Below are 27,963 nucleotides of genomic sequence, written 5' to 3'. Positions count from 1 at the left end.
GTCCAGTGCCCCCTCCCTGCCGGTCTGTGCCCAGGGCTCCCTCTGTACCCAGCCCAACACCTCTCCCTGCCGGTCCGTGGCCAGGCCCCGCCTGGGATCACTGCCCTCCCTACGCCGCGGGCCCGAGGCACTGGCTGTGCCCGTGGAGCAGCGCCCCGCTGCTAGGAGGAGTCCGGGCCCGGCCGGGGCGGAGCCGACAGGCGGGGGCGGATCCCGGCAGTTCCGGGCTCCCCCAACCCCGGCCGCTGCAGGACGCGGCGCAGCTCACCGGGGAGGATGCAGCCGCCTCCCCGCAAGGTGGGTCAGGACGCAGCTAGGGAGCGGAGCGGAGGAGCCCGGTGCCCAGACCGGCAGTGTCCGGTGCGGGCTGTGGACAGTGGCTGCGCTCGGCCCTTGCCCTGCCAGCTCAGCCCTGCAGCACCCTGCCTTGTCCCCTCTCGGCTCCTGCTTTTCCAGGCTATTGCTGGGTTCCTGCTTAGCAGGGTCTGGAAGTCAGGCCACACCGGGCGGGGGGAGGGGTCTGTGGTGTGGACGGCGGCGAGCCGATCGTGGGAGGGGGCCGCTGATGCTGCGGAGCGTGTGAGGCCCGGGGTGGAGAGCATGGCCCTGACCTAAGAACTCCTTCCTTGGCAGGTGAAATTGACCCAGGAGGTGAAAGTGCGCTTCATAGAGCAGCTGTCCAGCCTGCAGAGTAAGCAGCAGCGAGAGACAGAGCTGTTGGAGGACATCAGGTACCGGAGGCCAAAGCTGCCTTGGATCAGGGACTAGCAGAGAGTGGCTGTGTCTATCCTGCGCCTTGTGCCTTGCTGTCAGCCCCCCAGGCTGATCCTTCTGGCTGAGACCTGCAAACTCCGCCAGGCTGTACCCCTCCCCCGGGGACATCCCTCATTTGGGCAATGAGCTAGGTGGAGTCTTTTTCCTTCTTCACAGTGGGGGAAGGAGACAAATGAAGCTGAGAAGCAGGAACCCTCTGGGCAGCCTGTGTCCTGTGCTGTTCACCAGCAGCTCCTGGTGATGGTGCCGGAAGAGACCCATGGGAATGCAGGGTGGGGGACAGCATAGCGGGGATATATTACAGCGACGGTAATTTAAGATGCATTTAGCAGCTACTAAGAGGTCACTGACAGCCGAGGCTGGAGGCAGAATCCTCAGCCCTGTAAGGTGTAGGCAGTGGCAATACACTTCTGCTGCCCCACTGGACACGGTGTGTCATCTGCGGGGCCCATTCGCGTCCCCCCCGCCCCACCCCAATGTGGGCCCATTCGTTTTGTGCCTGTGCTGGCTGGTGTCGGTTGTGATCTTGCTTTACATGGTGAGGATACGTACTGACCAGGGACTGACCTAAGTCTCAGCCACTTGTTCCTCTTGTGGGCCATCAAGCAGCCGTCACGTGGGAACAGCTTCCATTTGCTGCTCACCTGGAGTATGTTGGGATGGGCACCGTGGAGGCAAAAGGCTCCATGCCCTTTTACTAGCTCTGATGCAGGCAATCCCCAGGACTCATGGGTGTGGTGTCCCAGTGGCCGTGCAGGGTGCATGGGGAGCTGCAACGAAGCCGGGCTGACAGATGAAGGGTGAGGGGCTCTGGGCATGTCCTGAGCCATGTACAAGCTGCCACTTACCACCATGTGCTCTCCCTGCAGGTCCTACAGCAAGCAGAGATCTGCCATCGAGCGGGAGTATGGGCAGGTAAGGAGGGGCCATGTCTCGGGCTTTGTTCAGAGACATCACTGAGCGCATTCCGGTACAGGTGTGTGTAATCTGAATCCCAAGGTGCTAATCACAGGCCATGGCAGGGGTGACTCGAAGGCAATTAGGGCAAGAAGTCAAAGCAGTTTGGCAACCAGCCTTAGTCATGGCCTGTTTGTCATGGCTCAGAGCTCACAGTAATGTCACGCCAAGCAGGAGGAATAGGGCTGGCCTGTTCCACCTGTTTGAAGCCATTGTTCTTCCGAGCTGTGGAATGAACCCCAGAGCCGCTGGGGGGGTCTGGTGGAGGGCAAGATGTGCAGCTGTCATTGTCTTGTTCTCCAGGCTTTGGTTATTTGGGCACATGGGTGCTGTGGAGCCATCAGAGTGCATGCGAGGGAGGCCCGAAGCCCAGGGATGAATCAGGTCTGTTCGCGGGAGGTCAGGTCATATGTCTATTCCTTGGGGTGAAGTTTGGGGAAAGCCAGGCTGGGCCCCATCCAACGAGGTGCTGGGTCCCTCCATCCACTCTACAGGCTTGAGCCCTTCCACTGGAGTCCAAAAGGATCTATTGGCATTGGACATGGTGTAGCTGAGCGGGCAGCTCTCGTCGTTCCTCCGCTGGACAGGCTCTGAGTCAGCCCTCCTTCACCAATGGTACCTGAGCTGGGGCAATGTGGCATCCGGGTTCCATCACTACCTCTCCCAGCATTGATGCCTCCTCTGGTGTCAGCTGGCACCAGCATGGAGCTGTCATTGGGGAGACCATCTGGGTGATGTGCAGAGCCCTGGGCATAACAGTCACTTGGAGCAGGGCTGCTCTGCACCTGGTCAGAGGGGAGCATCTCTGCCAGGCTGACACGGCACACTTCTGCTCTCTCCGTCCTGCTGCCTGCAGTGCTGGGTGTTAGACTGCAGGAGGGGGTGGGGGCATATGTTTAACCCTCATGGCTCTGGTGAGTCCCACCAGCAATGGGTGTTGCTGCCATTAGCCCCTCTTCTCCTGCTCCCACCTGGCCCAGTAGTTTTTCCTTGGGCATAGGTCACGAATGAGAACACATCCAGGATAAATGATTCTGTACCCAGCCCTAGGCAGGGGCATTCGGTCCCTTCTGCTGGGCTGTTTTCTCCCAGTGCTAGAGAGAGACCATGGCAGTGGGTGTAATCAAAATATCTAGAGAGGGCCTGATCCTGCAGTAATTTTCCCACACGGCCACATTGGAGCCAGCTGGGCCATGACTGGGACTAAGCGTTTGTAGAACTGGGCCCAAGGAGGAGCTTGGTGTTCATTCAGCAAAACCCTTATGCCTCCTGCACTCTCACAGCTCCCCCCTGCCGGCTCCCCATCCACCTTACTCTGGATTTCCTCCTCACGATCTCCCCCTCCTTTCCCCCCCCATAGCTCCCTCCCACCTGCAATAGAAACAGAGGCACCGTCATTCCTAAGTAGGTCACTGGTCTGATGTAAAACGTGAAATGCCCGTCACGCTATGTGTTGTGTCCACAGTGTTACCCCTTGGAAGCAAATTCCTCTCTGAGCCTGGCTGAGCTCCACCTTGTGCCCTGAAGCTGGAGAATCCTCTTGTAAAGTTCCAGTCCAATCTCCATCTTGCAGAGAGTGGATATGGAATGGCTAGAATCTTTCAGGGACTTGGTAATGGGGCCCACTTTCTCTATTCTCCTTGCTAGGGCCATGGTGTGTGCTGCTCTTTTAAGTGGCAGGTTTTTCTTAAGTGGTTTGCCTCAAATGTCCTGCTGCAGTGAATTCCATAGGTTAGCGGAGAATCCTTTCCTTTGATTCATTCAGAACGTTAGCCTTTTTACTTCACGTGCCACCTGGTCCTTAGGCAATGAAAGCCTCTAAATGGCCTTCTCAGGAGAGTTCGTTATCCAGTATTACATTGTGTTTTCATGGTACAGAGCTTCTGCTACAAAGGACAATAAGTAACACCAGCCCACCCGAGCTGCAGCCCACAAGGGAGAACCAAATGCTGAGCCTGCAAGGTGAGGAAGGGAAGAAACTTGAAGGTACCAGGTGAGGGTTTGAAAGGGTGGAAAGAGAATGAGCTCCCCAAAGAGCTGGGGGTAATAGAGAGAGTGTGATAGACTCAGCAAGAGAAGAATTCGTGGAGACAGGAGGAGTGAAGGGAGCAGCCGGCAGGTGTGAAGGAATGAGGGGAGGAGTGCTGGGTCAACCTGTGGCGTTAAGGGTCAGGGTTCCCAAGTGCTCAGTGCCCCTGGTGGGGCCAGATCTCCCAGAGGGGCTTGAGCCTGAGCTCTCCTGAAAAAGAGCAGAGGGGACTGCGTGGGTGGCTGAGGACTGTGCCGTGAGCAGAAGGAAGACGAGAGGTGTGACCCACCAGCAAGTGGCTGCTGGGGCTGCGGAGGCTCTGGCCCCATTGGCTCTGTGGCAGGGCTGTGAGATGCCTATAAGGTTAGACACATGGCTGCACTGAGGAGAAGCTGACTAATGAGGAAGCTGGGGCTCCTAGTGGTGATACCAGGAGGATATGGGGCATGCTCGCATGAGGGAGGGTAGGATTGCTGCCAGGCCCTGTTCAAATTGCCTTCACTCAAGAGGAAGTGGAGAAAGGCAGGTGGAGAGAGAGGTGGCTACGCAGAGAGTGGGAGGCCCTCTGTGTGCTGATGGTACCGCTGGCCAGGAACCGAGACAGTGTCGCCAAGTGGATGAGTGCAGCGAGCAAAGCTGAGTAGGGCACCTGGGAACATCCTGAGACAGACGCGCATGCGGGCTTCTTCCAGGGAATCAGGACTAAGGGACACCCCAGAGAGGGGGGCTGTGTGCCCCTGTGACAAGGCAGGAGGTGGTGGGGACAACCCAGAGAGGGGGGGCTGCGTGTCCCTGTGAGAGGGGCCGGGATCCTAGGCACACCTCAGAGATGGTGGCTGTGGGCCTCTATGACTGTGGGCTGGGGCCTGTCTGTGCCTCTTGCTTTTCTCCTCTCCAAAATGAAAGGGCCCTGATCTGTGTTGCTTCCTCTCGCGGCTGCTCTGGCCACCTGTCTCCTTGTCTGGCCCGCTCCTCTGGCAAGGTGGGTAGGCAAGCGAGCGCAGAGGTGTCTCCTGTGCACTTGACATCCTTCCTGTGTTATTTCCTGCCTGTCCCTGCTCCGACCTAACTTCTTCTTCTCTCTCCTGGCTGCTGCTGGGCGCTGAGCAGACGTCATCACTGCCCATGTTGATTCCTAGGCCTAGCTCGAGAGATTACCACTAACTCCCCGCCCAGCTGTGTGTGAGTACTTGATGTGGCCCCACTGTGTGTTGTGTTCCACCTGTCTGTGTTGATTCCATCTGCTGCCATGTCCCATTTCCTAGGTTAAATCTCTCAGCCTTGATTCCCATAGAATAGATCATTCTGTGTTGTCAGCAAGCCCCCATTTGCCAGGCTGCTACACAGTCTTCTGAACTGGCCCCTGGCTGGACACCTTTTCCCATGCTGCGAGCTGGGCGTTTGCTGGCCAGTCGTGGTCACGACTCTCAGCCGAGTTTGAGAGATGGGGCGGAGAAGGGAGCTGGCTGTCACTCCTCAAAACCCCAGACCCTCCTCCAGGTCTGACACGTCTTGGATTTAGTCTGGGGTTGGAGGAGAATATTTTGGAAGGTGCCAGTGAATTGGCTGACTGGTCGAGCTGTTTCATAGCCTTGAACTCTAGCACACTGCTGGCTCTCCAGCTTGCCCAGGGGGCTCTGACTTCACTCCTTTATCTCTAGCTGCTCTCACTCCTGAAAACTGCCACTGTTTATTTGCTTTAATCCTGTTGCTGGTTTCCCCCCATGGTGGGTGAGCAGGCCCAGGAGAAGCAGGATTGTTCCCTTTCCAGATCACATTATTCAGGGGCTGACATCTCGCTGCAGTCCCCTGGCGGCAGCTCTATAGTGTCGCTGTTGCTAGGCGGCTCCTGAGAGCTGCTGACTCTGCCAGCTGAGCCAGCACATGCTAATGTCTAAGCTCTGGAACCCTGTGGGCACTGGGGCTCACCGGGTCAGTCCCCTTAGCCAAAGAGACTGGGCGACCAGCATCAGCCAGAGCTTGGTTCTTCCACTCCCACCTCCTCCCCAGGGCTCTGTGCTCTCGAGCTCGCGGGGAGAATGGGGCCCCTGCTGGAGGTGACATGCAGGCCTCCCGGTAGCTGCAGGTGTCACTTGCATGAGGGCCATGTTCCTTGGGCTGTGACCACACAGGAAGGATGCGCCGGATTCATTTGAACTGGTTGCGAAGGTGGTGGTGTTGAAGTGGTGCAGACCCCGCCGTGGACACTTTCTCTTCCCAAGCAGCTCATTTCCATGTAGCCTGAACCTGTCCCCACTCAAGTGAACCGAAATGGACAAAAGGCTGGTTTAAACCAGAATAAGAGCATCCACACAAGGGTTGGGTTAAACCAGTGCGACAGCCCTTAGTGGGTACCACAGAGAGGATGGGCTGTGCCTGCTGCATCGGGCGGCAGTGGGCATTGTCTCGCCAACCAATTGTGTAATGATGCCACAGCCTCAGCAGAGTTTGCCAAGCTCCCTGCCTTGAGCAGGCCTCTGTTTCTGCGTGGTGCTCAGGAGGGAGATGTGCCCCCGCAGCAGAGCTACCTGCTTTCTCTGAGAGATGCTCACAATGTGTATGGCGGCTGTGCAGTCAGGCCACAGACCCTGGGCTGCAGGGGGCTGTGCTAGGCTCTGAGTCCCCTCAGGAGCCTGTGCCAGCTGCCCACATAGTTCTCTGTGCTGGAAGCAGGGTCATTCCTGGCCTCTTGCCCTCCATTGGCTTCCCCATCTCAGTGGCTGGTGCCCCTCCCTGCCCCCACCCCATCCTGCCTCCAGGATGCAGCTGATTGTGTTGTTGGCCCGTCTCTGAGGCAGACTTGGCCGGCCTAGCCAATCGGTCAGCGGGGTGAAGAGTGGTATAGCTCGAATAGTGCCAGCCAAAGCCCTAGTGCAGGCACAGCCGCACTGAGATAACAACCCAAACCCCCGTCATGCTGCATCTTTGCCAGAGTGGCTTATCTCGCTGAGGGGACTGGATTACGCTGGGCTAGTCCAAATACAGTTTGCCAGGCTTGTCCGCGTGAGGAGCACGTTGCCAGTGTAGGACAGTGGTATAACCACCCTGGCCAAGCCTTCTGAGTGTCGGCCTGCTCTTGGTTTGTGACTCCATCGCCCCTGCTCCACTCAGCTGCCTCGTTTCCTGCCTCCCTCGCAGACCAGGGTTCTCCTGTAATAGATACTTGTGCTCTCGCTCTCCCGCTGCCCCTCCTGCCCCACTCATTCTGTCCCCTCGCTTGCACTGCCCCTCCATTTCTCACTCCCATTTCATTGTTGTTGCAGGTAGCAAAGGGCCCAAAGGGGCAGAGAACAGTGGCCAAACTCTGGCCTTGGAGAGCTCTCAGCCTCCCGCAGCAGGAAGCACTGGAGGGAGAGGTGCATTAGTGCTGGCTCCTTGCTGCTCCGTTGCCAGCCTCTCCCAGAGGGAGGCCCTGGAGGGAGGGGGGCTCATGGATAGAGACAACGCACTTGACTCTGTACCCAGCTGAATGACTGCACAGCCTTGGTCGGTGCCGCGCTCGTTCCCCAGTTCTTCTGACTGTCCCGGTGCGGGAAGTGTGCCCTGGGGGGCGTTGCTGGGACATGTGCAGTGTGCATAGGAACAGCCGTGGTTTTGTTCTCTGAGTGGGGCATTGCTGGGAACAAACCAGGAGGTGGAGGAGCTTGGTGCCCTGGGTGCGAGCCCTGTCTGGGAGAAGCCTCCTCCCCGCATTGGCTGGAAGCCCCAGGTGGGGCCGGTAGAGGAGACGCACTGGTGACTGATCTAGGGTTTATTTGCAGGCACTGCAGAGGCTGGCTGGTCAGTTCCTGAAGAGAGACTGGCAGCGGGGCCGAAATGAGACCAACAACTCCAGGTGGGACAGCTCGCTGGGCCCCGAGCCTGCTAGCCACGCGCTGTTTGTACTGGGCTGGCCTGCCCTGCCCTGCCCTGCCGTCAGCATCTGGGGCTGTGAGGGAGCTCCAGCCAGGGGCAGCTCTCTGCTATGTTAGTCCTGGACTTGCCAGCAGGAGGCACTATAAAGAATAGCATAGGAACACCAGCTGTAGGGAGCTCAGAGTAACTCCAGTCCCAGCCTTCTCCAGCATGGGGCGCTGTAGGGAGCAGAACAGGAGAGCTGGCTGTTGGGGGAGCTCTGTTCTGTTAACTTAGGTGGAAGATATGGGCACAAAGAGTCAGAGGTGTTAATGTGACACACTTACTCACTGTCCAGCACTAAACAGGGTTAAACAAGGGTCAGGGTTTGCTACCCAGAGACCCCAGCGTACGTCGTACCGTGGCAGCACCCCATTAAGCAGCCTGTTATTGAAGATACAGCAAAGGAGGAGAAACAGTTCAAGAGTTTGAAATGTGAAGTATTAAGTCAGGCTGTCAGTGTAACCACATCCCTGGGTCCCTTCTCCTTAGCTGGAGAGTCTTTAGAAGGAAAAGCCCCTTGTTGGACAGTCTCTCAGATGGTATCAGAGATGGTAATAACTTCTTTTCCCCGAAAGGCCAGTTAACTGGAGCTGGAATTGTTGTTAAAGCCTGATCCTGCTGTCTAGAAAACAAAACAAGCCAAACACACACCGAAGGGGAGAGATGAGAACAGTGAGGGCAGAAAATGCAGCTTCTGGCTCTGGTGTTGACTTTTATTTGCAGCCTTGCTGCTGGAACAAAACAGGCCCAGCACATGGTCTGATTAGCTGCCCTGAGACCTGGCAAACTAGTACCAGTATCAGGCTGTTTAGGGCATTGCTTTGAGCTTCCTCTTTGATGCCAGGCTCACAGAAGTGTTGCAAAATATGCAGTCTTGGCTGGTTAAGCCAGACTCATATTAGACCGAAGGAAAAAGGGGAAGAGGGAGAAGAGAAGAGGAAAGAGAAGAAATAAGGTAGGGAAGAAAAGAGACACATGGGGGTGGGGGGGAAGCAGTCCCCCCACAAAGTTTCTTTCTGAGAACACAAGGAGCAGTGTTGGCGGACTAGCCCATCCTCTCAGTATGTTGGTCGCCAATTCGGTCTAATTGCCAGTTAGGGTTGCTAACCTTCCTGGATCGGCTGGGGGTCTCCCGGAATTGGCCTCAATCTCCCGGTGACTATTAAAAGGTGATCTGGGAGATTTTAATAGGCCAAAGTCCAGTTGGGGCGCAACAGGTCTAAGGCAGGCTCCCTGCCTGCCCTGGCTCTGCACGGCTCCCAGAAGCGACTGGCATGTCCGGCTCCTAGGCAGAGAGGCGGCCAGGGGGTCTCTGCGTGCTGCCCGCACCGCAAGCACCAGCTCCTCAGCTCCCATTGGCCAGGAACCATGGCTAACGGGAGCTGCAGGGGCAGTGCCTGCAGGCAGGGGCAGCACACAGAGCCTACTGGCTGCCCCTGAGCCTAGGAGCCAGACATGCTGGCTGCTTCCAGGAGCCGCCTGAGGTAAGTGCACCCCAAACCCCTACCCCAGGTCGGAACTGCTCCCACACCCAAACTCCCTCCCAGAGACCCCCCCCCCCAACATTTTGCCCCAGCCCTTAGCTCCCTTCTGCACCTAAACTCCCTCCCAGAGCCTGCACCCCAAACCCCCACCCTTGAGCCCCCTCCTGCACTTTGAAACCCACACCCCCAGCCACAGCCCTCACCACCTCTTGCACCCCAACCCTCTGCCCCAACCCAGAGCCCTCTCCCATGCCCTGAACCCCCCATTTCTGCCCCTCCCGGAGCCTACACCCCCAGCTGGAGCCCTCACCTCCTCCTGCACCCCAATCCCCTGTCCCAGCCTGGTAAAAGTGAGTGAGGGTGGGGGAGAGTGAGAAATGGGGGGCGGTGGAATGAGCAGGGCCTCAGGGAAGGGACAGGGTGGGGAAAGAGTGTTCAGGTTTGTGCAATTAGAAAGTTGGCAACCCTATTTTGATCCATTAATTTCCAGTCTCACACTTTTCTTGTTCACCAGGCCTGATCCTAGCACAATCCTTGAGTGATAGAAGCCTTTTTATTTGGACTAATTCTGTTTCCCTGTCTCCTTTTTGCACCTTTTCCCAACAACCTTCATTGTTATCGGAACATTTCATAAATCTTTAGCCACTTCCCACAGTTAGGTTCACAAGCAGGATACATTTGTAGGCCCAATTATCACAAAAGCTCACCACCTTTGCCAGCAGGGGGCACTCTGAGGAATGGGGCAGGAGCACTGGCTGTGGGGAGCTCCCAGATACTCCAGCCCCAGCCTCTCCCAGCAGGGGGCGCTATGAGGAATGGGGCAGGAGTGCTGGCTGTGGGGAGGTCAGAGCTAATTCAGGCCAGGAATGTAAACAATGGGGCCTGCAGTGAGGTTCCTGAAGTCTTTGTCAGGTGCCTCCCTGCATGGCCTGGCATGTGCAAGTGCTGAACCAGCAGGAAGTTCCTGAGCTCACCCTGACAGTTTGAGGCTGCCAAGTCCATGTACAGAACCAGCCACTCTCGGCCCCATTTTGAATGTCCCAGATTTTCAGCCAGCAGGGAATTGTGCCGGGGGGCTCTGAGGGGGATGGAGCAGTGCTCAAGCAGAGGTGGTGCTACATCCCAGTTGCACCAGAGCAGAGACCCCCAGCCCTGCTGCGGAAGCTGGCCTAACTATGGCAGCTGATCAGCGAGGAGGGGGGAGAGTGGGTGGGTGCAGGGGGCTAGATCCCAGAGGAACAGAGCATGGGGGAGAGGCTAGATTATTGGGGTGTCTGTTTTGGAGTGTACATCCCCAGGGGTGTCGGGGCAGGGGGACATGGGGATGTCTGGGGTGCAGGGGTGTCTGTTATGGTGTAGATCCCAGAGCAGGTGCGGCTAGGTCTTGTGGGCAGGGTGGTGTCTATATCAGGGTGTAGATCTACGGGGATGTTGGGGAAGGAGGATGGTGTAGCTAGGCCTTGGGGTGGGAGGCACCTGCTAGCTAATGCTGTTAGAGTAGAACCTCAGCATTTTCCCTGCTGTTCCCCTGTTCCTGGTTCCCCTACCCTGGTGGGAGCAGTTGTGTAGATTTGGCTGTGGGCATTTCACCCTTGTCTAGCCATCATGGGTCCTTCTGCCATTGCTAGCCCAGGCAGAGCTTGAGCAGTGCTAGGCCAACCGTGGGGAGAGCTGTGAATGCTTGGTGCAGACACAGCCTTTGTGCCTTGGCCATTGGAATTTCTTGGTACTGAAAGTGGGCAATTATCTTTCTGCCCGTTTGAACTGGAGAGGGGTGTCATGCTGTCTGGAGGCTCATGACACTGAGGGCAGACTGTCAGAAAGAGGGCAGACACCCCAAGCTGGCGGCGTGTTCTGTAATTAGATTTCACCAACCCTGTAACAACTGTGAACTCCTGGATCACTGTACCAGTCTCACCATGGAGTCACAGACAGTTCCCTCAGACTCTCTAGTCTATGTTGCTACCCAGGCAAGGTGGATTTAGCGATAAATGGTCACTTACACCAAAAAAAAAAAAAAAAATCACACAATATTCAGATTGCTTCCAGTCCCAAGAGATCAGTCACTTACCCCCAGATCAACTGGTACTGTAGGTCTTACACCAAAGACAACACCTGTAGCCCATCCTGTAATAAATTTTCCTAGTTAATAAACCTCTAGATAAAGAAATGGGTTATTTACAGGTTGAAGCAAGCAAATGTATACACAAGTGAGTTACCATGTGTGATTCCTAAAGGTGACAGATGTAATAATCTGTCCATTCAAAATGTCTTTCTGGGCAAACCCAGGGATAACCCTGGAAGATCTCTCACTTCAGTATAGAGTCCCCAGCCCTGGACCTGTTTGCTTCAAGCAGCAAAGAGATGGTCAGTTTTCACTGTAAGGCATTTTTATATCTTCTTTCCTCAGAAATCAAGCCAATCACAACAGTTCCCATGCAGGTCCCTTCTTCATGGGATGAGGGGAAAGAAAGCACTTGAAGTCTTTGAGCCTTGATCTCACACCATGGCTCCTTTGCATTTAATGAACAGGATTTAACATTGTTAGAGTCCATCATTTGCATTACACAAGGCTTTTTCCCTGTGTGGTGAGTTACGCAGTCAGAGGTTTACAATGCAGATGCTTGCTATCACTTTATAATATGGGGCGTAGCTGAGTGAGGACAATACATGCAGCATCCTACAAGCATTTTATAAAACATTAAACACATTCTTATCAACTTCACATCTAACATCTATTTGGATTGTGCCAACACACAGGGAAGACGGACTGGTTTCGCTATGCATTTGTAAGCATTCAGCAAGACCTAGGACCCTGGCACAAGCTGCCAGCATCACAATGAAATTCTTCTTCGCTTCCCATTCCCCACCAGGTTTTGTGGCATTGCAGTGCATTGTTAAACTTTGCCATGTTTCACCCCAGAGGTGACTACATTTACAGAACGAGTGATACCTGTGTGAGAGTCGCTCATCTACCACGAAAATTCAGCCACTTCTGGGGTGAAATGCGGCAGAGTTTAACCATGCACTGCAGTGGCGTGTGTGTGTGTGTATGGGAGTGCGTGTACATATGTGTGGCATTCTTGAGAGCTCTGGTATTCTAGGGGGAAGATGGTCCCGCTAAACACTGTCCAGAGCTATTTATTTTCTGGCATACGAGAGGGGCAGTGGAGAGCGGAGAGGTTTTCACCTGGGAGATATGAGGGGCAAGAGTCAATGAGGTAGAGAGATGCAGGAAGCTCAGTACAGGCAATAGGAGTTGCAGAGAGGAAAGACATAGGGGCCAGGAGAGAAGACCCATTGGCTCATTAGAGCAACCCACGAAGCAGTGGCGGATTAGCTACTGGACCAGTGGGGCCCATGCCAATTGCGGGGCCCTGGAAAAATGGGTGCCCCCATGCCCTGCTCCGCCCACCCACCCAGTGCTTCTGCTGGAGAATGGGGTTGGGGTGCAGGGGCTTCCCCTGCTCCCCAGCAGGAGCACACTGGCAAGCCCTCGTGCCCCAACCTCATTTCCCCGGCAGGAGTGCTGAGGAGAGGCGGGGGGCAAGGGCGACTGCAGGCAAAAGGGGTGGGGAGTGGCCCCCACTTACTCTGGCCTAGGGCCCCTCAAAATGGTAATCTGCCTCTTCCCCCAAGGGGGCTCTTGTCCCCTGCACTGTGGTGCCTGTTGGGAGCCCAAGTTTGAGGATTGCACCTCTTCCCGTGTGTGAGGAGGGCAGCCCTGGTCTGGAGAGCTGGGGCTCGGGTGGGGATGAGGAGGAAGAGGTACAGGAGAGGAAGGCTCGGAGAGGGTCTCCGCACAGGGGACGGCAGGGGTAGTGCTTCAGAGATGGAGATGTCCTGCCTTGCTGATGGAGCGCATGTGGGGAGAGAAGAAAAGTCCAGGGCCAGAGAGAAATCCAAAGCTACTGAGTGGAGGCCAGTGGGAGGGGAGAGCTAGGAGCTGGAGTCGGCGTGAGGGGAAAGGCAGCTGGGGAGGGAGCTGTCAAGGTTCCTCCCCCACTCTGAACTCTAGGGTACAGATGTGGGGACCTGCATGAAAACCTCCTAAGCTTACTTTCACCAGCTTAGGTTAAAACTTCCCCAAGGTACAAATTAATTTTATCCTTTGTCCCTGGATCTCCACTGCCACCACCAAACTCTAACTGGGTTTACTGGGAAACGTAGTTTGGACATGTCTTTCCCCCCAAAATCCTCCCCACCCTTGCACCCCACTTCCTGGGAAAGGTTTGGTAAAAATCCTCACCAATTTGCATAGGTGACCACAGACCCAAACCCTTGGATCTGAGAACAATGAAAAAGCATTTAGTTTTCTTACAAGAAGACTTTTAATAGAAGTAAAGAAATCCCCTCTGTAAAATCAGGATGGTAGATACCTTACAGGGTAATTAGATTCAAAACATAGAGAATCCCTCTAGGCAGAACCTTAAGTTACAAAAAAGACACACAGACAGGAATAGTCATTCTATTCAGCACAGTTCCTTTCTGGTAGAATCTCCTTCCTTAGAAGTTTTTAAGGTCAGGCTTGACAAAGCCCTGGCTGGGATGATTTAATTGGGGATTGGTCCTGCTTTGAGCAGGGGGTTGGACTAAATGACCTCCTGAGGTCCCTTCCAACCCTGATATTCTCAGCCATTTAAAGAAATCATAAGCTAGATTACTTACTAAAAGTTCTAAGACTCCATTCCTGGTCTATCCCCAGCAAAAGCAGCATACAGGCAGACACAGACCCTTTGTTTCTCTCCTTCCTCCCAGCTTTTGAAAGTATCTTGTCTCCTCATTGGTCATTTGGGTCAGGTGCCAGCGAGGTTACCTTTAGCTTCTTAACCCTTTACAGGTGAGAGGATTTTTCCTCTGGCCAGGAGGGATTTTAAAGGGGTTTACCCTTCCCTTTATATTTATGACAGGAGCTGTCGTAGGCCATGCAGCATTAGGCCATGTCATGTTCTGCAGGGGCTGTGGAGAAGCATGTGGGGGTGCTTTGTGCTGTAATAACGGGGTTTTTCTGGGTCAGACTTTCTGGGCAGCAAGGTGAGATCCCGAGGGACAGGGCTTCCCAAAAACCAGCTGGACAGCAGTGATTCTGCCAAGGCCTGCAAGCATGGCCAGTCGTTTGCAGGGCTGATGCAGGATGTGGGTGGGGCTCGGGCAACTGAGGTGGGTGGACAGAAGCTCAGGAAATGGCTTTGCTGCTTCCAGAGGCAGGGCTGGATAATGGCCCCGAGATAGATCTGGGACTGCACATCAGCAGAAACCCAGGGAAGAGCCAGCCAGGCTGGGCTGTGCAAAGCACCCGACCCAGGGCTCTCCATTCAGGGTCTGGGAGCCATGGGGTCCCTGGAGCAGGTTGGCCATCCAGGTGCAATGGAGGAGCTGGGACAGCTGCTGTGGAGACAGGGGGCGGGAGACAGGGTGCGTGTACAGGGCCAGTGTGGGGGAGAGGGGCTGTTCTGCTCCGTGGGGGCAGCCAGGCTCCTTCCGGTGTTCGTCCCCTGCAGGAGTGCCTTTGCCGTCTGGAAGGGGGCGATTGACAGCACAGTGTGCACCGGGCAGGCCCGGGTGGCAGCCTCAGAGAATTACCGCAACCTGAGTCTGGAGGTGGCTAAAACCACCCGACTGTCCAAGGAACACCTGCTCAAAAAGGTACAGTCTTTGGGGGTGGGGGGGAGGGGAGGAGAGACTGGGGTACAGGCCCCAACCTCCTGCTCTTCAGAGGGGCTTCCCAGAGGAGGGGGCAGGCGCCGGGCGGGCTGGGGGAGGGGCTGTGGGGCTCACACCCCCTCTCTGCCCCAGAGCACGGAGCAGCTGCAGAGGGTACAGGCAGAGCTCCTGGAGACAGTGAAGGAAGTGGGCAAAGCCAAGAAGCGCTACGTGCATCTGCAGCGGGTCAGCGAGGTGGCCAAGGAGAAAGCGACTGATGTGGAGGCCCGGTGAGCAAGCAGCACCTGCCCTGTGGATCGGGGCTGGGGGGGGCCTGTAAGGGCATCTAGTAGAGGGCACCATGGTGCCTGGGTATTGGTCAGATGGTCCATGCAGGAAACATGATCCCACCAGTCCTGGGAAGGGGGAGGGGATCTCCTGACCACCCACCTCTGCCTCTGGCTGCACCCCATGAGAGCAGGGTGCTCTGTGGGGCCTAGAGAGAGCCCCCACTGCAGACGTGGCTCCCTTGGTGTGGGATGAGTGTGCCTGTCTTGGAGGGGCCTGTGGGAAGGGGAAGCGACCTGAGCACTGATAGCCATGTCCCTTCTGTAGGCTCCGGAAGAGTGACCATGGCATATTCCACACCAAGGCCAGTTTGCAGAAGCTCAGCACCAAGGTCAGACTTGTTGCAGGCCCAGGCCTCTGGCCAAGGGGGCCTGGCAGGCACGGTGGGGAAAGCCTGACTCTTCCTGTGGGAGGGGCAGTGCTTTGGGTACAGGGTTGCTGGGAGGCCCTGAGACACCATATGAGAGGAGGGCAGAGCCCTTTGAGGGAGGGGCTGATTGTGGGGAGAGGGGGATGCCGGGCCTGATCGGGGGATTCCCTGCAGAGGGCACGGGGCAGCGGGCCATGCTCTGCCCCATTACCCAGGCTGTGCTCTCCCCACCACCCACAGTTTTCCGTGCAGCTGGCCGAGTACTCGCAGCAGCTGGCGGTGGCGCAGAATGAATACCTGCTGACGCTGGGAGCTGCCAATGCCCACCTGGGGCACTACTACCACATCGAGCTGCCTGCCGTCATGAAGGTAGAAGAGCCTCGCCTTGCAGCCAGCCAGCCCCTCTTCCAGCTGGGGCACTCATGCTCCTGCCTGCCCTAAGAAGCCAGTCTAGGGGCGGGAGGCAGGCTCCAGTGACTAGAGGGGAGACGAACAACCCCGAATCCTGGAGCTGTTCCCAGGCTGTGTTGCTGCTTTGCTGAGTGCCCCAGCCCCTCTCTCTGCCGGGTTCCCTAGGGTGACAGCATCCTGGGGCCTGTGGAGGTTTCCTGTGTAGCTCACTGAGGAGGCAGGAGCCTCTTAGCCCTGCCCCAGGAGGGTGGCAGAGCTGGGAGCAGAGGCCTTGGGTGGTGGTGGGCTTGAGGTCCTGGAGTTCCAGGTTTGCTTTGGAAAGCATCTGCTGTGCAGCTGGGGCCGGACATGGGCGAAGGCCCTTCCCTCCTGTTGGGGTTCCCCTGAGACCTGAAGCCAGGCCATATCTGCCTGGGCCTCCCAGTGTCTAGGGCAGACTGTGATATGTCTCCTGTGCAGCTTCCCCCTGGGCTCTGCCTTTGAGCACCAGGGCGTGGTTCTTGGTGCAGAGGGTTTGCTGCATGTACCCACCTGCTCCCAGGCTGGGGATGCAGCGCTCGCTCCTCTTCCGCACGTCAGGCATGGCGGAACCGCTGTGATTCTGGGAGGGGAGGAGTCCAAGGTCGCTGCCAATGGGCAGCCCCAGCTCGGTGTCCCATGGGCAGGGAAGGACGTGTTTGTCATATGGCACAAAACTGCTGATGGGCTGAAAGAGATTCCCCAGCACTACAGCAGCCTTCCTGGCAGAGGCTGGGACGGTGAGTACCCCTACAGCCAGAACTCCTGCCCCCACAGCGCCCCCTGGTGGGTCAGGCCAGGAGCTGGGAGATCCACACAAGCTCATGCTGTGTTGGGACAGTAGCTTAGGGGGAAGCCCTGCATTCCCTGAGTGCAGCCCTGTCCCATAAGCCAAGCAGCTGCAGCTGTCCCTTCAGTTCTTTCCAGAATGTCCTTTGGGGCCGGCTCAGGAGCCGCAAACCATGGATCAGCCTGAACCCACGCGAAGCCCCGTGCACCTCTGACCCCTTTCTCCCCAGCCCCAGCTGGCCTGTTTGCCCCTTCTCCAAGCAGACCTCACTCCAGCTGATCCTGTTGCCATTCACTGGCTGCCTTCTCCCCTGGCAGTAGGGGGCTCTCTTGTCCTTTGAGGAGCCATCCTAGTTTTCCTCTGGTCTGTGTGATCATAGAATCTCCGGGTTGGAAGGGACCTCAGGAGGTCATCTAGTCCAACCCCCCGCTCAAAGCAGGAGCTATCCCCAATTTTTGCCCCAGATCCCTAAATGGCCCCCTCAAGGATTGAACTCACAACCCTGGGTTTAGCAGGCCAATGTTCAAACCACTGAGCTATCCCTCCCCCTGTGCAGCAGAGCTCAGAGGAGGACTCTCCTCTCCTGTGGGCGCACAAGGTCGTTCTTGGGGAGTCCCGCCAACCCTGTCCTCCCCCCAGTATCTGGCCTGATTGTGCTTTTCCAGACCCTGGATGGTGACTTGTACGAGCGGCTCCGGGATCACCTGACCCTGGTCAGTCAGACAGAATTAGAGGCCTGCCACGCCACGCAGGAGCGGTTTCGGGGAATCCTGGAGGCCTCCGCACAGGTAATGGAATCTGCCCTGCTTTGCAAGGAGGGGCCAGTCTCATCCCATCTCCACACCTTGTGTAGTGCTGGCTGTCCCCACACCCCTACCTCCTGGCATGGTGCCAGCCCCCAGGCATGCCTGTGCCCCTGCACCTGGCTTGGATGTGGACTGCCATGGGTCATGGGTTCCTAGTGACCAAGCAGTGACTTGGCCCCGACTGCCCCTACCCCAAACCCCTCCCAGGGCCCAGTGTGCTGCCCCGCTCACCCTCCCACTGTTGCTCCTGCAGGTGTGCAGGGAGCAGAGCCTCCTCCTGTTCCTGCAGGATAACACTGCCTTCGCCCCAACTCCTGAGCAGCAGTTCCAGCCATCGGGCGCTGACCAGGTAAGACGGGAGGCCGGGCTCGTGTAGCAGTGGGGACAAGGGACTCCCTGGCAGAGCTCTCCCAGGGTGGTGCCAGGCAGCCGGCAGAGGTGTCTGAGGGCTGGCAGCAGAAGGTGGCAGGGTGCACTCTGACCTGTGATACTCTGTCCTAGGCGCGCCTCCTGGAGGCGAGGAGTGGCAGCGCTGTGGAGAGCGGGCTGGAGAAGGAGGCTCGGCGCTGGGCCACCCGGGCAGCCAGAGACTACAAAATAAAGACTCATGGCAAGCAGGTGAGTGCCTAGGGCTGCCCAGCTAAGCCCCAGTCCTGGGTTCGTCCCAGAGCAGAAGGAGCATCCTCGCTGCAGGGCTTGTCCTCTGCCTCCGGTGCGGGACGGATCCACTTCTCCCTGCCCCCAAAAAACCTCTCTACTCTTGTGGGGCATGGCCAGGGGGTCTCTGGCCTCGTCAGGGGGAAGTGAGGGCAGCCCCCAACCCAGTAGTCCCGGTCTCTCTCCGGGGCAGGGGTCTGGGGCCAGTGGGGTTGTGGTGGAGCCGCAGCCCCAGGCGGCAGGAGGGCTCAGTCTGGCCTGGACTTGTGCAGGTTCTGCAGAGGATGGAAGCCAGGAGGCAGCAGGCCCCTGAAGTGGAGATGCCCGGCATGGAGAGAAGGATGGAAGAAGTGAGCGAGAACATCCGGAAAGCAGAGGTGGGTCTGGCAGGTGGGGGGCAGGTCCGTAGGGCTGCGCATCCCTCTGGCTACTGGCTTTGTTCCATGTGCACCACTTGTACTGTGCCCACTGGTTACCCATCCTCCGCTCCTGTGCTGCTGCTCCTGTTGCTGGCCAGTGCACCCAGCGCTGCTGCTGCTGGATGCAGCTTGTTCTGCCAGGATTTGTGCCTGCAGAGCCCTCCGTGCAGCTGGAATGGGAAGGACTGGCCAGGACGTGAATCCCAGCAGCAAGGGGGGTAGACGGGCAGGGTAACACAAGTTCCCGACACGCCATGCTTCTGTGGCAGCTGCAACGGGGCCCCACAATGCACAGACAATGCTGTCGATAATGCTGCATTACGAAAGCATTGTGGAGAGAACATGCTGCTTGCCACGTGTGTTGCTTAGAATCAGCAGGGTGGCCCTGGCTTTCCCTCTGCCCCTTAGCAGACGTGTTGGTCTTGGATTACCTGGCCGTGAACTCTTCTCAAGGCAACAGAGCAGCCTTGGGCTCTGTCCTCGGGTCTCTGCCCCACATGCAGCATTGCACGGTATTTGAATTGGCTTTTTCTTACTCTCATGTCTAGGGCCTTACCAAATTCATGCCCATGAAAAACCGTGAAATCTGGTCTCCCTCTGTGAAATCTGGTCTTGTGTGTGCTTTTACTCTATACTATACAGATTTCACAGGGGAGACCAGCGTTTCTCAAATTGGGGGTCCTGACCCAAAAGCGGGTTGCAGGGGGGTCGCAAGGTTATTTTACAGGGGTTGCGGTATTGTCACCTTTACTTTTGCGCTGCCCTCAGAGCTGGTTGGCCGGAGAGCGGCAGCTGCTGACTGAGGGCCCAGCTCTGCAGGCAGCAGCGCAGAAGTAAGGGTGGCAATACCATACCGTGCCATCCTTACTTCTGTGCTGCTGCTGGCGGCGGTGCTGCCTTCAAAGCTGGGCTCCCGGCCAGCAACCGCCGCTCTCCAGCTGCCCAACTCTGAAAGCAGCACGGCCACCAGCAGGAGCGCAGAAGTAAGGGTAGCAGTACCACAATAACTTTGTAACTCCCACACATAGGTGCAGGAACTAGGGATGAGGGGGTGCTGCCGGCCCAGGGCAGCTGGCCCAGGGCTCCGGCTGCCAGTCCCACCCCTGGAGCTTTGCTCCCAGCCTCAGGTGGGTGGGAGAGTGGACAAGGGTAAGGGGGGCTGGCTTTCAGCACCACCACTTTTTTTAAAATGTTCCAGCGCCACTGCTCCCCCACAACTCCTTTTTGGGTCAGGACGCCTACAATTACAACACTGAAATTTCAGATTTAAATAGCTGAAATCATGAAATTTACTTGTTTTAAAATCCTATGACCGTGAAATTGACCAAAATGGATTGTGAATTTGGTAGGGCCCTACTCATGTCACTAGCAACAGTCTGGCCCAGCATCTCTAGCTCCTGCCATGTATGTGGCATGCATCTCTGCAGACTGTTAGCCCTCTGTGCAGCCCGCTCTGGCCACAGTGAATGACAATGGTCATGTAGGGGCATCTCTGGCATGCCTAGTCCCCTATTATTCTGTTAAACTTCATCTAGTCTGGGTTGAAGCAGGGTCCAGGGTGTATTTCACACGCACTCATAGATTCCAAAGCAGACGGGATCATTGGGATCATCCAGCCTGACCTCCTGTATAGCACAGGCCAGAGACCTGCCCCCAAATTATTCGCAGAGCAGAACTCTTGGGGAAAAAAACATCCAAGAGGGTTGCGGGGAGGAGCAGGGACAGGGCTATTCCTTGGAGACACAAGTGGAGTTGCATAAAAACATGATTCCAACTTGAACAAGACTCAAGCCCTCCCACCCCCTGCCCCTGCCCCGTTAGGGTTGTCAACCCTCCTGGACTGGCCGTGCATGTACTGGAATCGGCTTCGATCTCCTGATGGCTATTGAAAGCAATCTGGGAGATTTTAATAGGCCGGTAAAAGTCCAGTCTGTTGCTGTGATTAGAAAGTTGGCAACCCTGCCCCCCACATGGCTCTGGCACCAGCTGATGGCCCCGGCCCAGCCCTGCTGCTGGGCAGGAGGGACTCCTCATGCTGGCTGGCTGGCTGGGGGCCCAGGCCCATGGCAGGTGCTGAGGCCTGAGCTGACTAGGCGCTTGCTCTCCCACTGTCCCTAAGGTCAGCAGAGTAAAGGCCGATGCCCGGCTGGCATTGCTGCGCCAGGCCGGCCTAGATGTGGACACCTGGCTGGCAGGAGCCATGGGGCAGGTCCTGGAGGAGCTGGAGCAGGAGCGACGGCTGAGCGAGGCCCGCAAGTCGGACAAGGAGTCGACTCCCACGGTGAGAGCTGTCCCTGTGCTCTTGGTTTCCCATCCACCCCTGAGAGCCCAGAGCGCCCTTGAGAGCCCAGAGCACCCCTTCCGCAGGGCGGAGCCCTCTGTGCCAGCGGCTGTGGGGAGCGGGAGCATCTGCTGCTGGGGTGGCCTGGGCCAGGAGTGTAGACTTGGTCCTGTGGCAGCCCCGTGTGCCCAGGGAGTGGCAGGGCGAAAGGGTGCAGGGTGCTCTCTCATGCTGGGTTTGTCCACAGGCAGAAGAGTTTGATCTGGCAGAGTTTGACGATTATGATGATAATGAGGAGCTCTTTGAGGATGCTGGTCTCTGCCCTGGCACTGCCCGCATCTACCCATCCACCTGCAGGGTGTTCTTCGGGTACCAGGTAAGGCCCCCACCCCAGGGACACTAGCACCCAGGAGACCTCTGAACCATGCAACGCTCTTTCAGGGTGCTCTGGATGCTGAGTGAAGGGCCCTGTGCCCCAGGCTGGGGTAATGCCTGCTGGCAGCAGGTTCTCTGCTCCCTCCCCCCTCCCCCCAGGCTGGGGCACTGCATTCCTCCAGGAGCTTGGCAGCCGGAGCTGGCTGCAGGGAGCACTGCTTCTGACTTGTCCCATGGCTTTTGTCCCTTGTGCAGGCCTGCCAGTCTGACGAGCTGTCCATCCTCCAGGGCGAGGAGCTGGAGGTCATTGAGGACGGCGATGTGGAAGAATGGGTCAAGGTGGGCACGGGGCAGTGGGGATGTGTCTGTGATGAGGGAGGGGAAGAACCACCATGGGCACATCCCCTTCCAGCACAGCAGCTGGTTAGCCTCCTCCCTCGCTGGAGGCAGCACCGGAGAGAGCTGGGGAATGGGCTGTGGACGCTGGCTCCCTCGGGCCTCCCTCCCTCCTGGGCGCTGGCCCGTGACCTGGGATGGGATGGGGGAGCCTTGGGTTGGCTGCCCTGGGTTCTCGTGCAGGAGTTGGGTTGGCTCAGGGCTGAGTCCTTGCTGCCTGGCCCCGGGAGCTGGCTGGGTTCTCCTAACTCGGCTTCTCCTGCCCCCGGCGGCTGTCTGTAGGCTCGGAACCAAGCGGGGCAGGTGGGCTATGTCCCCGAGAAGTACCTGATGTTCCTGGACGCTGTGGGGAGAGAGCGCAGGGCGCTGACCGGGAGCTGCCAGGAGGGCTCCTCCGAGACTGCCTTGGAAAGGGAGCTCACTAGCATTATGACCATGGACCTGGTGCTGGAGCCAGGAGGTAGGTGGCAAGCCCTGGGGCTCCGTGTGGGTGCACTGGGACAATGGGGTTGTGTCCGCATGTGGGAAGAGGAGTGCCCTGGGCACACGCAGCTGGGGAAGGAGTTCAGTTCCCAGGGTCCGTCCCTGGATGATTGGGGACCAGCAGCTCTGCCTGCAGCGTGGCTGAGGGGGGCTGGCCGCTGGCTTGAGCACATGGTCCCAGTCCTGTGGCCACTCATGCCTGTCTCCCCTGGGACCTTTGGCCAGCACTTCCAAGAGTGGCCCCTGACTTAACAGGCCTGCCATGGGGCATGCCCAGGGCCTGGTTCCTGGGGGGCTCGGAACCCGCAGCTCCCCCTGACCTCAGTACCCGCAGCTCCCCCTGACCTGCAGAGCCAATGGGGGCTCCTGTCACCTCTGAAAACCCCAGTGCCTCCATCTGGTATCAGCATTTGCCTAGTCCCCCTGAGCCTTGGCACCTCTGCCTCAGTGTCCCTCAGTGTCAGCAGAATGGGCTCAGACCGTCCCATGCGGGGCGGAGGCTCTTCAATGTCTCTATGTGTGTGCCCGGCTGGCGCCAGCTCTGCCTGCTCTCTCTGGCTGCCTGCAGCATGGCTGGTGCGAGCCCTCTACGATTACGAGGGGCAGAGTGTGGAGGAGCTGACCTTCCCCGAGGGAGCCATAATCCGAGTGCTCCCCAGAGAGGAGGGGGAAGTGGACGATGGCTTCTGGAAAGGGGACTTCAACGGGCGTGTTGGGGTCTTCCCTTCACTGGTGGTGGAAGAAATAACTGGAGCCATAGGAGTGGCTGGGCAGGTTGGTCTCCACTTCCCCTTTTGCCATTCTCAGGCTTGGCTGTCTGTGTCCCTCTCTCCAAGACAGACTGACGGAGACAGGCCCCGATTCCCAGCATTGTGCCAGTGGCCTAGAGCAGTTGTAAGGGCGGACAAGGGACTTCCTGTTCCCAGCCCTGTTCAGCTAACATGGCTACTGGCAGCTGGCTTCAGAAGTACTGAAGTTCCATAGTGTAGACAAGGCCTCTGTTCCTTGTTCCTCCCAGGACCAAACCAGGGTGTGGATTGAGTTCCCCTGTACGCCTAGGAGGGGGCACTGCCTTGAATTCCTTTCCAGGCTCTGCTTCTGGCTCCTGGTCACTGAATTCCCATGGGGAGACTCTTCCCCTAGCCTGGGGACTTTGTCTGCGTGGGGCTGTGGGTGTGTGGGGCAGGTGATGGGGCCCCCGTGATTGGAAGGAGCCACCCTAGCCTGAGACGGGAATGGATTGCTGAGCCGGGGGGGTGGGGGGGGCACCAGTGAATGGTCAGGAAGGTCCTGGGAGAAGTAGGTGTGGACAAGTTGTTGGTGGGCTGTGGGGAGTGTTGAGGGAGCTGTGGAGTGAAGTTGGGGGCTGCGGTGATTGGGATGTTGGGGGTCTGGTGGAAGGTTGGTGGGGCACACTGGGGCACTGGAACTAGGGGTGCTGAGCGTGCAGCAGCTTGGAGTAATAGCAAGTGAGTGCCTGGCTTCTGTCACGCACAGGGTTACAGTTCAATGGCTTTCAGCACCTCCTCTAGAAATTGTCACAGCGCCCCAGTATGATTGGTGGGTTTGAGGGGCATGCGGGGTCTGTGTGAGTGTGGGCACTCTAAGGAAGGTGGCGGGAGCAATTTCCTTAGTATGAAGGCCCCAAAATTCTTTAATTGCGGCCTGCTTGTGCTTGTATTTCCAGGAGCTCCCATCACCATCTCCTCCAGCCTTCTCCCCTCCGGTCCTTGTGCCCGGTGCCAGGCTGGGCTCCCACCCCCTTCCGGAAGTGCTGCTGGGAGGTGAGTGCCTCACGGGGTGCTGGCCTCCCGCTGCTCTAATGATTTCCCCCAGATGGCTCCAGGGCATTGGCCTAAACGGAATGCTCAGAAGGGGGCAAGACTAGGGTTGCCAGCTCTCCAGAATTGTCCTGGAATCTCCAGAAATTAAAGATTGTCATGTGAGGAAACCTCCAGAAATATGTCCCCTCAGCAAGACAGCAGGCGTTTCTTCTGTGCAGGAGCCCCCAATGGCAGCCGTGGATGGAAAGTGGGTTCCTGGTGGGAAGGGTACTGCTAGGGCCGCTTGGCACATGGGGTGTCTGTGTTGTGGAGGTTGGGGGGATAGGGAGGGAACTGGTGAGGGTGGAAAGAGACTGGGCCCAGCATCTTGGGGGTCCCTGCTGGGCTGGTGTGCAGGCGTGTGGAGAGCAGCCGGTGTCCTGCCATTAACGCCGGTCTGTGTTCTCAGCCTGCAGGCAGGATGGTGTAGCCAGTGGACCGAGCTCTCCAGACCTGGGAGCAGCACGGATCCGCCCGGTAAGAAGCATTTGCAGGCACAGGATGAATCACGTCTGCCCCATCCAGGGGTTCGGGCTGGTGCTCACAAAGTGGCGCGTGAGGACAAAGGCTTCCTGGGGGGGCCCATGAGCCTGCCTCGGCTCCCAGCAGCGTCACCCTGTTACTTCCTCCCAAATGTCCAACTCTCCTCACCCTGTTCCATGCTTGCACCACAGCCATCGTCCAACCCTAGTCCCCCTGGCCTGTCCTCTCTCCCCTAGCTGCGAGTCCCTCCTTAACCCCTGCCTCTCCATTGCGGCTCCACGGTTTGGGGGTCTGCAGCCAGGGATCTCTGCTGAGCTTGGTACATAACGCAGCCTCCGACGGTCCTGTGCTGTTCACTGCCCCCAGCCCTCCTGTTGGGACCGCAGACATCGCTGTCCCTCACAGCCTGGAAGCTGGGGAGGGGCCCCCGTAATTACACCTTTGCCTGGAGCAGCTTCTCCTCTCTGAGGGCTGTGTTCCTGATCCCCATGTGCCCCGTGTGTGAGGAGGGAGGGTGGGGAGATGGCACGGAGCGGGGACGTGTGGGTGCAGTGCAGGGTCCTTGGCCTCTTGTAATCAGTATCTCTCTCTCTCTCTCTCTCTAGCTGCGAGCGCCGCCTCCTCCCCCTGCCAAAGCCTCAGAACCCGAGCCTGAACCGCGCATCAGCTGATGCCATTCAGCTGGGAGCGCAGTGTGTCGCCTGAGCAAAACTGCTGCCACCGACTTCGCCACCCTGTGGGTGCGCTGGCTTCCTGCTGCTTCAGAACCTTCCCACTCCTCCCCAGCCAGCAGCAGAAATCTGGGGATGGTCCCACGGCGGGGATGGGGGTGCTGGAGCTCACCCCTAGTGCGGCAGAGAGCCTGATCAGCAGCCCACGCTGCCTGTCTGCACCCCCATGGGCTGATCATTCTGGAGGGGTCCTGGGGGAGCATAGTCCCAGGGGAGGGCAGAGAGCTACCGAATGCATGCTCCTCACTCCCCCAGCACTGAGGGGACTGGACAGTGGGTCCCTCACCCCAGGAGACCTGCAGCAAAGGGATGGAGAAGTACATCTGCAGCCACTTCCCTTCCAGGCAGCTGCCAGCAGGGTGCTCCCACCCCTAGGCTTGGAGTGGGAAACGCATCTGCCAGGAGGCTGGGGACCTGTAGCCAGCACTGTCTCCCTCCTCCTTTCACTGCCCGCTTCCAACTGGCTCTCAGTTCTGCCAGACCCCCTGTCAAGTGCTGAGCCCAGGGGCCCTCCCACCTGTGGGCATGTGAGGATTAATCCTCTTTCAGGGTGGGGTATCTAGCATCTCTTGTGCCCATCCTGCCCCTCCCTGGCTCATCTGCTGGTAGCTGGCATTTCTGCACATTCCCCCTGAAAGGCACCGAGAGACCTGCCCTGTGCCCTGTCCCTAGAGCAGGGCTGCAGGTGAGCGCAGGGCAGGATGGGAAGAACTGCACTGAGTGCACTGTGCCCCTCTTTCTGCAGGGCCCAGCAGCGGATGCTTCTGCTGAGCAGCTGTGTTCAGGCTGGACCCTGGTTGCCTCGGCTGCCTTCCGCCTGTGCTGGGGACGGCCTGGTCACTAGGCCCCAATAAACAGATTTCATTCTGCACGTGTGCTCAGCAGCTTTAATGGTTTCGGCTTGTCTATTTACAGTGGGGTTAAACACCAAAGCCGGGCCCCAGCAGCTGGGCTGTGCACTGTTCTGGTCACCACCAACACACTACGCTATAATACACACCAATGTAGCTACAGGGAAGCTGCTTCCATCCTGCTCTGACCCCTTCTTCCTAGCTAGGCTGTGGAGAGCAGGCTGCTCCTGCCCCTCTGCTACAGCGCTGGGTAAAAGCCACTTCCACCCGGTCTGCCCCAGGCCATGGCCCAGGTCCCCTGCCATGAAGTCCTACAGCAGAGCTGGTCCAGGCAGCTCCCCTCTGCTCATTGGGCAGCAGCTGCTCAGAAGAGGAGATGGTGCCATTTGTGGCTCTGTCCTTGTGGAGAGACTGCTGTACCAGCTCTGCCAGTCCTTGGCTGGTGGTAGTCTGGGCAGTGCCCCCTGCCGGAGGTGATGACCGTCTGTCTCAGCTTGCTTTGGTGGGGCCACACACAGACAGACCCTGCCTGAGCTGCACCAGCTGCTGTGCTCTGCATGGCACTTAGCTCTCCAGGCAGGGGTTGGTGCAGACACACTGCTGCTGCCATGCTGGACTTGGCTTGCTAGGGCTGCTCACAGCAGCCAGTGCTGGTCAGTGTGTGAATCCTTGCCCTGGGCTCGGCATAGGCTGCGCTATCCCAGCTCTGGCCCCTTTGCACTCACTAGCTGTCTCAGAATGGCAATTCCTAGGGGGCGCCCAGCCCTGGGCTGCTGGAGACAACGCGGGTTATGCTTGAAATGGCAGACGCTAGGAGAGGGCAGAGCGGTTCCTCCAAGGGGTGAGCTCCGAGCTCAGCACCACGAACGACTCAGAAGCACTGGGCCCTGGGTCACCCCTTGGGAGGGCAAGTGTCGCTGAAGCACCATGGCTGCGAGGTGGAGCTGGGACTGGAGCCCAGTGTCTATGGCTCAGTCCCTCGAGCCCCAGAGTGAAGCGCAGGGCTGAGCCAGTCCAAGTACCCCAGCTAGGCAGGGTCACAGAGCGGGCGTCCTGCCCAGTCAGCTGGTAGGAGCTGGGAAGATCTGTATAGCAGCAGGGTGCAGGTTGTGGAGCTGGGCCTGCCCAGCATGCCAACGCCAGGCTCATGGGGCTGGTGATTTCCTACCAGTGCCAGTCTGGCTGGGGGAGTGGAAGGGTTCCCCAGAGGGCCAAATGTGGGGTGTCCCCAGGGCATGGGGCAGCCTGCACTCTGAGGGGGGGCACAAGGGGGGGCTGGGAGCTCCGGTGACTTGCCGATGGGTATGAGTCTGTCGCCAAGTACAGTCGTTTGTTTAATGAAGCAGCGCATCCATGCGTCGCTCTGGCCATGCCAAGTGCAGTTTAGCTCTTCTGGGCCAGGGCTTGCCTCTATTGTCCCCACTCAGCTCCTCGCGCTGAGCCTGCCTTGGGTTGGCTGTGTCTGTGTGGGAGTGGAGAGAGTTGCGAGAGGAGAGAATGAAGACAAACGTGTCAGGTGTTGGCTGCAGACGGGCCCCTCTCCTCCCCAGGGCTGCCACTGGCCCTTCAGAAGCTGGAGTGCTGCTCTGGCTAGTGCTGGTTAAAGCTGGCACCTGAGAAACTCCCGGAGAGGCAGGACTGTCCTGGGCCATGTCCTGCCAGTCAGTGGGGAATTCCCAGGGTGCTCCCAGCTGTGAACCTGGATTCAATCCCCCTCCCAGCTTGGCCATCGCTCCCACCTATCCTGCTTCCTCTTGCTACTGGCACTGGGCCACCCATGCCAACCTTCATCTGACTCTTGTCTTGCCCTTTGGTTGGCAGGGCTCCTGCTCTATCAGAGAGAACAGTGGTGAGCAAAGCTGGGCTAGTGTCTGGCCCCTGCTGATCCATGTCAGGGTACTTCTCCCTCCGGCCCCCAGGCAACACCCTTCAAGAGC

General features: G+C 57.9%; 2 protein-coding genes across 6 annotated transcripts in view; one reads left to right on the top strand and one right to left on the bottom strand.

Moving 5' to 3' along the window:
- The first annotated feature begins 218 nt into the window (after window positions 1–218).
- Window positions 219–26,059, top strand: FCHSD1 (FCH and double SH3 domains 1). The gene is made up of 20 exons (XM_084636789.1): window positions 219–297; window positions 634–731; window positions 1,644–1,689; window positions 7,522–7,595; window positions 14,643–14,787; window positions 14,938–15,074; window positions 15,400–15,463; window positions 15,743–15,871; window positions 17,387–17,509; window positions 17,781–17,876; window positions 18,029–18,145; window positions 18,457–18,561; window positions 20,723–20,884; window positions 21,132–21,260; window positions 21,515–21,598; window positions 21,938–22,115; window positions 22,707–22,912; window positions 23,826–23,922; window positions 24,371–24,438; window positions 25,050–26,059. The coding sequence occupies exons 1-20, from the start codon at window positions 277–279 to the stop codon at window positions 25,113–25,115; spliced, it is 2,145 nt and encodes a 714-aa protein (XP_084492915.1). The 5' UTR covers window positions 219–276; the 3' UTR covers window positions 25,116–26,059.
- Window positions 26,049–27,963, bottom strand: part of RELL2 (RELT like 2) — a 44,045-nt gene continuing 42,130 nt past the window's right edge. For all 5 annotated transcript variants that reach the window (XM_084636790.1, XM_084636793.1, XM_084636794.1 and 2 more), the window contains one exon: window positions 26,049–27,488. The gene's annotated coding sequence lies outside the window, so the exon portion shown is untranslated. The remainder of the gene's footprint in view (window positions 27,489–27,963) is intronic.

Source organism: Lepidochelys olivacea (genome assembly GCF_965140295.1).
Source record: "Lepidochelys olivacea isolate rLepOli2 genome assembly, chromosome: 8".
NCBI classification, from domain to species: domain Eukaryota; kingdom Metazoa; phylum Chordata; order Testudines; family Cheloniidae; genus Lepidochelys; species Lepidochelys olivacea.
Note: the sequence above shows the minus strand (reverse complement) of the source record. Positions and strands in the feature narration are given on the sequence as shown.

Coding starts and splice junctions, on each gene's coding strand:
- FCHSD1 (XM_084636789.1), top strand. CDS start 277: ATGCAGCCGCCTCCCCGCAAG. Junction 732..1,643: donor GAGCTGTTGGAGGACATCAG/GTACCGGAGGCC, acceptor CTCTCCCTGCAG/GTCCTACAGCAAGCAGAGAT. Junction 24,439..25,049: donor GAGCAGCACGGATCCGCCCG/GTAAGAAGCATT, acceptor CTCTCTCTCTAG/CTGCGAGCGCCGCCTCCTCC.